Raw genomic sequence first — 10,849 nt, 5'->3', positions numbered from 1 at the left:
AGCTATTGGGGGACAGGGGGACTGTTGTCATCCCACACTGCTCGCGCATTCTTTTCAAAGCCACCCAGTTGTGACACTAAATGGGTATTGGGTCTGATGGACAATCTACCTTTGCTATCAAAACAAAGCAAAAGCTCAAATGTATTTACATGCATATGCACATATGAATTTATCCTGAGTTTTCATTAATAGTCTTGCTTGGGGATTGTCGGAGCAATGGTAATGACTGCCCTTTCTCAGTGCCTGGGGGTCTGGATGGGGAACAACAGGCTTCAGCTGAGCCCAGGTAAGACAGAGTGGCTGTGGGTTGACGGCTTCTCAGTATTGGGGAAGCTGTCATCCGCAGGCCTGCAACTAGGGTGTCCTGGCTAAGCAAAGACCACACCGAGACGAGGAGAAAGTCTCTAGTGTTTTATTTAACTGCTATAGTAAAGGTAAAGGTTTCCCTTGACGTAAAGTCCAGTCGAATCCGACTCTAGGGGGCGGTGCTCATCTCCGTTTCAAAGCCGAAAAGCCGCCGTTTGTCCGAAGACACTTCCATGGTCATGTGGCCAGCATGACGACTCGGAACGCCGTTACCTTCCCGCCAAAGCGGTACCTATTGATCTACTCACATTTGCATGTTTTCGAACTGCTAGGTGAGCAGGAGCTGGGACTAGCAACGGGAGCTCACCCCGCCGCGCGGTTTCGAACCGCCGACCTTCCGATCGACAGCTCAGCGGTGTAGACAGAAAATCCCACCAAACTGAAGAAGTGTGGGAAACCCAGACAGATAAACCCCAAAACTCAAGGCGGGTCCATTCTGGGTCTTTTTGAATGACAGCTCAAAGTCTCTAAACTACGCATGCGTTTCCCCCCTGGGTAGGGGCCCTCTCCTGCTCACCATCCATACTCATGGCATAGGGTCTGTCACCTGGGGCAAACATGGATTCCATGCCCATTTTGGCATCCCCCCAGTGCAGTGCCTGGGGCACATGCCCCGCTTGTCCCCACCCCCCAGTTGTGGCCTTGGTCATCCATAGTAATGGATGGGGTTGCACTGCCCCAGACAAACCCAGTGCGGAACCTGGGGTCCTCCTGGACTCACAACTCCTGCTTGAAGAGTTGCCTTTGCACAACTTTGTTGTGTGTGCCAGTTATGGATCAAGATGCCCTCCGAGCAGTCACTCATGCCCTGGCCACCTCCCATATAGACTACTGCAACGTGGTCTACATGGGGCTGCCCTTGAAGAGTATCTGGAAGCTACAGCTGGTTCGAAATGCAGCCATACAGGCTCTTTGGTGCCCCTAGAAGGGCACTTGTAACATCTTGCTGCGCGAGCTGCGCTGGGTGCCAGTCTGCTTCCGGGTCCAATTCAAGGCATTGGTTATCACCTTTAAAGCCCTTCATGGCATGGGGCCAGGCTACCCTCTTCCCCGTCACATCAACCTGTCCCACCCAGTCATGCAGGGAGGGCATGCTGCGGACCCGTCCTAATGGAATTCCACTTGGAGGGTCCAGACTTTTCGGCAGTGGCGCCCACCCTCGAACAGAGACGCACGGGCTGGAGACGCTTTTTGCTAGGGGCGCGGACCGCAGGCTCGGGAGGGTTGACCCTTCCCAGCCCGCCCTGCCACCAGGCGCGCGCTCGGTGGAACGCGCGTCACATGACCCGCCTTCCATCACAAGCAGGAAGGGGATCCGCTCCGCTCCGCTCCGTCGGCAGGTCTTCGACTCCTCTTCCGTCTGCCGGAGGGCGAGCGCGCAGGGCCGAGACTGGCTGGAGCGAGTCGCTGGAAAGTCCGGCGTGACTCGGGGGAAGGAGCGGGGAATGGCCAGGGCGAGGAGCCGGCGGGGCGCGGGGCCGGCGCTGGCCGCGGGTGCGCTGCTGGCGGCGGTCGGCCTGGCCGCCGCGCTGGACAACGGGCTGGCGCGGACGCCGCCCATGGGCTGGCTGCACTGGGAGCGCTTCCTCTGCCAGACGGACTGCGAGCGGGAGCCCCGCCAGTGCATCAGGTAGGCGAGGCGGGCCGCTCGGCGCCCGAGGGGGCGCCCCGGATTGGGACGGGCAGCGTCGTCTTGCGGCAACGCCTGCCTCCCATCAGCCGCACCCAACCCGTGGCGAAGGGGGATAGTGGTGGTAGGCCGGGGCGCCCAGGAGGTACGCGGTGGTGGAGCCGGAGAGGTCACGAGGGCAGCGGGGACGCGCTCCTCGCCCACTGGACTCGGGCTGAGCCGGCGCTCCTTCCTCCTGGGGGAGAGTCGCGTTGAAACCTCCCTCCTCGCACCCCGAATGCCCCCCTGAGCTCTGGCACCCCCCCCACTTTTTGCTCTCCCCCCCCCACTTTCAGAACCCTACCCCTTTGCAGAGGAACCCCGAAGCTCTTTGCTGGGTACAGGATGAAACAGGGCACAACCAGGTCCAGGCTGCTGCTGATAAATCCCAGCCCAGGGCCTGAGGGATACCTCAGTTCTGCCCCCGCTCAGTTGTTCCAGCCTGCTTAGCCATTCCCTCAACCTCAGAGGCACACCTGACTTGCATGTTCCCCTCAGCTAGGCTGGGCTTAAACCAGCTGAGCAGGGCTCAGAGTCAAAATGAAACCAGGCATCAGGTACAGAACAATCTGGAATAGGAACAGAGCCTGGAGACACACAGGATTGGGCAACAGACTCCTTGGTTGCCTCAGACCTTCTTCAGCAAAGGTCCCAGGGCTGCTCCCGCAGGACTCTGGTCCAGCTGGCTGGAGGGCGGCTTCTTCTGGCCCCAAAGCACATTGCTCTCCTGGGACCTCCAGTGCTTCAGCTCTCTCTCACACAGGATTTCTCTTTTTGCCTCAGTTGTGCCCTGCCTTCTGCCACCTTCTTCTGTCTTCTGCTCCAGGCAGTCTGACCTACTCTTTCAGTGGTGTGCCCCTTTTATTTGGTTTTCCCTCCATTCTAGCTCTCTCCTGATTGGTGGCTCTGTTTTGGACTCAATGGTTTCATTGGCCCCAAGCTTAGCCATTTCGTTGGCCCCAAAGTCCGGGAACAGACCAATGCCCAAATGGTTCTGATTTTATGCAGCCTCTTCCCATTGGCTGAAAAGGACAGGTTTTCAAACCTCAGAGTTAGGTGAAGCAAATGTGTATTCTCAGTATAACCCTCTCTTAGTTGATTTACATCAGAATAAAGCACTGATTGAATTCACATTGTGCTAAGCCAGCCTTTCTCAACCTTTTGACCCTGCAGGAACCCTTGAAATATTTTCCAGGCCTGGGGGAACCCCTGCACATTCACGCTCAAATACAGGCCAGAAGTTACAAAATTATTCTATTCGTTTCATGGGTAGGCCGGTATATATGCACTAGCAGTGTTGAGACTAAAAATAAAGAATGAAACCTCTTTAAAGTGAAGTTGCCTGAATTTGAAATAATTTTTTAAATAAATCGGGATCTCCCAGGAAACCTCTAGTGACCTCTTACAGAACCGAGGGGTCCATGGAACCCTGGTTGAGAAACCCTGATCTAGTTTTAAGGCACCAGGCCAGTAGACGGTGAGCATGAAAGCCGGCTGGGTGACTTTGGGCCAGTCACTCCCTCTCAGCCAACTCACCTCGCCGGGTTGTTGTTGTGGGGAATATAGGAGGAGGAAGCAGTATTGGGCATGTTCCCTGCCTATTTTATTATATAAAAATAATAAAGGCAGGATAAAAATAATCTAAAAAAACCCACTACGAAACATCTTCAAGAAAACCACCAAGCTCAGAGAATGCCAAGAACTTTACAGTTCAACCTTGAGTTACAGATAATCTCTTCTATTGGTCCAAGGTTTTGTCTGTGGCTTTTCTAACTTGGGTAGGAAGTGATAGACCGGTTGCTACTCAGAACAGACAACGCTAAGCTACATAGGGAATGAAAGAGGCGTGACTGTTTCCTTTCTTCAGTTTCTGCTTCCCTATTCACTTGCAGCCTTTCGCTCTTCCTCTTTTCCCTCAGTGAACAGCTCTTCAGGCAGATGGCTGACCGGATGGCTATGGACGGATGGAAGGATGTTGGGTACCGTTTCCTGTGCATCGATGACTGCTGGATGGCTCCCACCCGTGATAAACAGGGCAGGCTGCAGCCAGACCCCAAACGCTTCCCCAGCGGGATTCAAAGCCTCGCAGACTATGTGAGTGGGTCCTTGGAAACTTTCTCCTGGGAGCTTCTTCCAACTTGGGGCAGCTGGAAATTAATTCAGGAATGCTGGATGGATGGATGGAAACTGCTGCAGCTGTTAATCCAATTCCTCTCTAGAGAAGGTGGAAGAGGTTTCCGAAACAAAGCACATTCATATTTTGCAGTCTTTATTCATTTCTAACTGCAAACCATAAATTAACAAGCTTGCCCCCTTGAACTACCCTCCCCACAATTCTGTAAGGGCTATTCTGCTGGATCAAATTGAAAAAAACCTACTTTAGGGTGGGGAGGTTGACTTTCTGTTTCCAACTAATTGCTATTTCTCAAATCTTGGAAGCAGGACATAATGGGAACAGCTGATTCCTTGTTCTCTGTCTTTGGCATCTGATATTTAGAGGTAGATTGCAACCGTGGATGGTGGTTTTACTTGGCCATTCCATCTAGTATATGTGGATAAAACTTATCTGCTTATCTGGTCTGAATTTCTGCTCCCTTTGCTAAGTGGAGGCATATTTTTTAATAGGCAGGTTTTTTTGTCTTTCTCTCTCTCTCTCTCTCGGCTCTTTAAAAGCAGCCTATCCAAACCTGAGGCCAGATGTTTTGGAGGTATAATGCCCTGTATTCCCACTGTCTGTATTTGCTGGAGAATTCCAGGTGTTGTAGGTCCACAACCTGGAGAATGCCAGGTTGAGAAAGTTTAGCCTGAGCGTGATTTTTTTTGAAGAATGCTTAGGAAATATAACTTGCCTGCTGATTTCTGATCTTTTCTTTGCTTTTCCTATTGGCATTTATAATTCAGGTCCACTCCAAAGGGCTGAAGCTGGGTATTTATGCAGACATTGGGAACAGGACGTGTGCTGGGTTTCCCGGCAGCTACGGCCACTACAAACTGGACGCAGAGACCTTTGCCAGCTGGGGGGTGGATCTGCTGAAGTTCGATGGCTGTGACTTTGGGACTCTGGACCAGATGGCAGAAGGTGCATGCCTGACTCAGGAAGTGGATTCAGAAAAGGATGGAATTGTTAATGTTTGTGCAACATGCTAAGCCGTGGCTGGCTTACCCATGATCTGTTGAATAAGCTGCAGCTGGAAGGATTCACACAACCAATAACTCATAAACTGTGGTTTACAAGCCATGGTTGGCCTCTACTTTAGTCAAAATATGGAAAGCTGTATAAATATATGCCATAAAAATATGCCAGTTCCAGCAGAACTTTGGCAATTGATATCTGTGCTTTGCTGCTACCTGTCCAGCCATATGCTCTCTTAAAATTTCTGTCATTTTTAATGAGTGGTAAGACTTGGTCTTATGACTTAGGTTTATGAGTTGCCTAGAGATGTGCAATTGTGACAATATACAAGTTCTTGAAAACAATGAAAAGTATACATTGTGCCAGAAAATTAAGTATATGGTGTGTTTCCAGAATTTTCACTTGCTTATTGTATCTCAGCAGCAAGGGGCAGCCCCTAGCCAAGCCAGATTCATCTCAAAAAGCTAAAGAGGGTCAGAGCTGGTTGGTGGTTAGATGGAGGACACAGGAAATCCCAGGGATTTAGGTTATTCTGGGAAGTCAAGAAAATATCCTGGAAGAAAACATTGGCCTAGGATGGTCTGAGGATTCCTGCCCTGGGGAGAGGGTTGGACTAGAAGACCTCCGTGGTCCCTTCCAATCCTATGATTCTATGTCTAAATACAGGTAGTTCTAATTTAGTGACTGCCTCATTTAGCAAACATTGGCAGTTACGATGGTGATTAAAAGGTAACTTTGCAACCAATCCTCTCATTTATGACTTTTGCAGGTCTGTAAAGCAAAGAAAAGCTGAAGTAAGGTGGTAAGCACCGTTGCGGTTTCACTTGCAACCGCTTCACTTAATGACTGAGTTGCTGGTCCCAATTGTGGTCACTAAAGGAGGACTACCTGTAGCCAAAAGAAATCGAGCTTGGCTGAGCATAGGCCTAACTTTTGTTGCAGATGTTGGAAAGGTTGGAATATTTTTAATTGTAGAGGCACTTCTTTTTGCCACCAGGTTATAAGAAAATGTCTTGGGCTTTGAATAAAACTGGCAGAAGTATTGTATATTCATGTGAATGGCCACTTTACCAGAGACGCTTTCAAGAGGTAAGAGGGGACTGTTTTGATCTCCTTCTAGGATATAGTGTTCCTCATTGAGTTCTATAGATTTTAGGCTAGCATAGAATGGAAAATCATCTTTGTATCTGACCTGGCTAAACAAAATTGGGAAAAAAAACAAGGAATAAAATGGAGCTGGATAGTAATTGAGTTTGTGGTTCTCCATTTAGTCAAATTTCCATACTTCAGGTATGGGGAACCTGTTGTTTTTCAGATGCTGAATCTACAACTCCTATCATCCTTCATTATTGGTAACGTTGGCTGGGGTGGTTAGGAGTTATGGTTTGGAGGTACCTGGAAGACCACAGGTTCTCCACTCCTGCCATACTTCCTAGTCTTTGGAGCCCAAAGCAGATCCTTTGGTGATCGAAAACTGAGATGCCTTTGAAATCTGGGGCAAAACTAATATATATATTGGCCAGGAGGGTCTTGTGAATTGGAAAGCTGTCAGGTCTAATTCTCATCCTCGCAATTAGCTTCACCTCTTCTGGCTCTGACCAGCAAAGGACCAGGAGAGGGGTAGTGTAAAATAAGGGAGGGTCCCAGGTTGTACGCCTCTTGTAGAGAATACTTATCTAGGTCAACCGGGGATCTGACTCAGCATAAACAGCTTCCTAGGATTTCTTCGGTTCATTCAACTGTAGTACTCATTTCTGAGGTTCTCCCCCTTGCATCCTGAACAGAAACCAGTCTGTTCCTTTTCTAACTCTGGATTCTCTTCAGCTCAACTTTTAGGGCTAAAGGTATGAAATGAACATTTCTCCTTTCCCTCCTTCCTGGCAGGTCAACTACACAGAAATTAAGCAATACTGTAATTACTGGAGGAATTATGCCGACATCTCTGATGCCTGGACCAGCATCAAGAATATTTTAGACTGGACCTCTCAGGACCAGGACAGTCTCGTCGACGTAGCTGGGCCGGGCGGCTGGAACGACCCAGACATGGTAAGAAAACCAGCTGGTGTGAACGCATCTCAGTTAACGGCCTGCGTATTCATCAAAACAAAACGGAAAAGCGCGCTGAGATCAGGCTGATACGTGCTTCGGTACTGCCTTGGACTGTAACAGTTTAGTGTTGGAAGAATAGCTTTTGTTCCATGGACAGTGACTAGTCCTGGGGGGGACCACCTTAGGGAGGGCAGGGGCCACATGCAATATTTTGGGGGAGCCGAACAGTTGCATAGACAGGGCAGTGAGGCAGAGTGGGTGGGGCCATTCCCCTTGGATTTTTTTAGAGCTTGCGTTGTAAACTATCTTAAACTTGCTATCAGGCTGACAATCCTATTTCTGTGTCTCCCACCCCCAAGCGGCAGGACGTTGCAGCAAAAATGTTTAGCAGTAGTAGCCATCAGGAACACGTTGGCAGTGGAGGAAGTGGCCCTGGGGCTTCAGGTTGCCCGTTCACCCACTACTGGCATGGAACAGCTGGTTTTGAGGAAGGCGGCGGCCTCACCCTCCCAGGCCCCAAATGCCAGGCTTGCTGTAAGCCTGGCTTCCTTCTTCTGCCTCAAATGAGGATCAGAAGCTGCAGCTGTAGAACAGCTCACCACTAGCTCAACCCAGAAGTAGATGGAACTGGCAGGGGCAGCGTTCCAGACATCGCACTAACTCGTAGCCTGGTTTCTTTGCATTTGGGCTTAAGAGTGTGTGTGAACTCCAGCCGTTGTTTCCAAGAGAACTTTCCATCACTTGCAAACTGATTTTTTGAAGGGGATGAATTAGGGGATGAATTAGGAACCCTTTATGTGCCTGGGGAAGGAGGGTTTCATCCCCAGGGTCTCTCAATTCCTGCTGTCCAGCTGGACTGGCATCCATTCTGATCTTCCCTCTTCCTGTTCCAGCTGGTGATTGGAAATTTTGGCCTGAGCTGGGACCAGCAAGTCACACAGATGGCCCTGTGGGCTATTATGGCAGCCCCCTTGCTCATGTCCAACGACCTGCGTCAAATTAGCTCAAAAGCCAAGGGTCTCCTCCAGAACAAGGAAGTGATCGCGATCAACCAGGATCCCCTGGGCAAGCAGGGCTACAAAATTAGAGAGGTAAGACTGTCACTGGAGGCTTCCGCTGCAGAATGTCTTTGTTTTCTAACAAGGAGGGTGAAAAGTCATAATATTGCACTAAGTTTTGATGTAATGGTCACCCTCTTCCCCATTTAGCTGATTTTGGATGCAACTGACAAAATTTCCATTCCTGAATAACATACAAGTCTGTTGCACTCAAAGTAGTCTGGACCCCTTAATATTTATGTTAAATTACATTATATTTACATCACTTGCATCATTTTGTCATTTGTGCAAGTGTCATTACACAAGTAATAGAAATCATCATGAATGACGTAAAGTAAAAGGTAAAGGTTCCCATCTAGTCGTGTCCAACACTAGGGGGCGGTGCTCATCTCCATTTCATAGCTGAAGAGCCAGTGTTGTCCAAAGACACTTTCGCTGTCATGTGGCCGGCATGAGTGTCACGGAATGCTGTTTCCTTCCCACCAAAGTGGAACCTGTTTATCTACTCGCATTTGCGTGCTTTTGAATTGCTAGGTTGGCAAGAGCTGGGACGGGTGCGGGAGCTCACTCCGCCATGCGGCACTCAGGTCTCGAGCCACTGAACTTGCAACCTTCCAGTCATTATGACATACTTTAGAATTCAATGGACCTGGCCTCCCCCAAACATTGTTAGTTTTGATGTACTTTTATTCTGTGTAATTTACGCTGCCCATTTACAAGGAATTTATGCGAACTTAGGGCACTCTCATGTGTATGCTTGGTGAGTTTGCTTTTAGAACTAAGGGTATGTTTCAATCCTTCCTATTGTAAGATTTCATTTTACAATCAGGTTATTAAATGATGATCCCCTGTAACTGGGGATCAGATAGCTAGATCTGATTGGTTTAATGTAATCTGTTCTTGGCCTCTTACTCTGCAGTTTAATTAAGGGCGCATTCATGCTTCTTAATTAAGGGTGTGTTCATGCTTCTTCTCATGGGTGTTATTTGTTCTCTCTAGGGCAGGAACTTCGAGTTGTGGGAACGCCCGCTCTCTAATGGAGCTTTTGCCGTAGCTGTGCTAAACCGGCAGGAGATGGGCGGCCCAGAGGCCTATGTCCTTGCTACCATGATCATTGGCAATGGCTTAGCTTGTAACCCCACTTGTTCGATCCAGCAAATTCTTCCTACCAGGAAAGATCTGGGGCTACACAACTGGGTTTCATTGTTGAAGGTGGTGGTGAACCCAACTGGTACCGTGTTGCTGAAGACAGTGGTGAACACAGACAAACTTTTTATTGGCAATGGAAAAAACTGCCCAAAAGACCTCTTATGACAGGGTTTTCCCCTCGTAAATTCTTTCAAGAGGTTCTAAGACAAAGCCTAAGAAACCCTCCAAAAGAAATCAAGGGAGTCTCCTTCACTCAAGAAGCTGATCAAGAAAGGATGAGGTGACCTTTGCTGAATCCTTTGCTGATTTTAAGTCTGAAGGTGACAAAATTTGCCTTTCTTTCTGGAGGTGCAGCTGGAGACAAAATTAGACTCACTGGCTCTGTTTGTCAAACTTTCAGTCTGTCATTCAAACACAACTGTTGTGGCACAACAGCAGCCTGTTTTCTTGTGCTGTTGATTTTTGAGGACACAAAAAAATGACTTCGGTTGGGTATACTCAGTCACTTGTCAACAATCACTGGATCAAAATTAGGTGTGGGTAAGGATGCAATGAAGCGTTGTGTGGCATAGAGTGGTAGGTGGCAGTACTGCAGCCGAAACACTCCCCACGAACCGAGTTTGATCCCAGCAGAAGCTGGATTCTCTCCCAGGTAGCTGGCTCAGGTCGACTCAGCCTTCTACCCTTCCGGAGGTCGGTAAAATGAGTACCCAGCTTGCTGGGGAAGGTGATGACTGGGAAAGGCAATGGTAAACCACCCAGCTATAATCTGCCAAGAAAACATCGCAAAAGCGGTTTCCCCCCCAAAGAGTCAGATGTGACTCGGTGCTTGCACAGGGGATCTTTCACCTTACCAAGGATGCAATAGTTTTACAGGCAGGTCTGTGCAATAACAGAAGGAATTCTTACTAAGGAGGATTTGGGTGCACTTTGCTACTCCCAAAATCCAACAGCTAGATTAAAAAAGTATTATGTAACTCAGAGCTACTTTTGGCTTTTTGAGTTACAGAAATCTACCCTACATTGGGACCAGAGTAGAAACCAAGATTGGAACCTTTGCACTGCATCAGAATGGCACCATCTCTAATTTGACCTTGAGAATCCCAGCCCTTAATCATGTTCTGAACCTGAAGTTTGCTGTTCATTAAAATGCTTTTCCCCCCCAAGATTCCCCCTCCATGGTTTGAATAAATCTTTTTTGCCTCTTTATGACTTATGTTACCTTTGCCCAATGCGGCCACTGGCTGAGAGTCCAGCTTCTTATGATAAGACAGCCATGCTCTCAAGTTTTATTCCTGTTGCTGTTACTGCCTGAAGGAAAACTAAGGAAGGGTCTACAGGCAGCCCTCGACTTACGACCACAATTGGGACCGGAATTTCCATTGTAAGTCGTTGCAGCTGTAAGTCAAGTCACTACATGACTGG

General features: G+C 48.8%; 1 protein-coding gene across 1 annotated transcript; it reads left to right on the top strand.

Annotated features, from left to right (window-relative positions):
* The first annotated feature begins 1,715 nt into the window (after positions 1 to 1,715).
* Positions 1,716 to 10,633, top strand: GLA (galactosidase alpha). Its single transcript, XM_063313447.1, has 7 exons — positions 1,716 to 1,996; positions 3,955 to 4,129; positions 4,937 to 5,114; positions 6,166 to 6,257; positions 7,053 to 7,214; positions 8,111 to 8,308; positions 9,275 to 10,633. The coding sequence occupies exons 1-7, from the start codon at positions 1,812 to 1,814 to the stop codon at positions 9,587 to 9,589; spliced, it is 1,305 nt and encodes a 434-aa protein (XP_063169517.1). The 5' UTR covers positions 1,716 to 1,811; the 3' UTR covers positions 9,590 to 10,633.
* Positions 10,634 to 10,849: the final 216 nt, after the last annotated feature.

Source organism: Candoia aspera, chromosome 12 (assembly GCF_035149785.1).
Source record: "Candoia aspera isolate rCanAsp1 chromosome 12, rCanAsp1.hap2, whole genome shotgun sequence".
In the NCBI taxonomy this organism is placed as follows: Eukaryota; Metazoa; Chordata; class Lepidosauria; order Squamata; family Boidae; genus Candoia; species Candoia aspera.
Note: the sequence above shows the minus strand (reverse complement) of the source record. Positions and strands in the feature narration are given on the sequence as shown.

Coding starts and splice junctions, on each gene's coding strand:
- GLA (XM_063313447.1), top strand. CDS start 1,812: ATGGCCAGGGCGAGGAGCCGGCGGGGCGCGGGGCCGGCGCTGGCCGCG. Junction 1,997..3,954: donor GAGCCCCGCCAGTGCATCAG/GTAGGCGAGGCG, acceptor CTTTTCCCTCAG/TGAACAGCTCTTCAGGCAGA. Junction 8,309..9,274: donor AGGGCTACAAAATTAGAGAG/GTAAGACTGTCA, acceptor TGTTCTCTCTAG/GGCAGGAACTTCGAGTTGTG.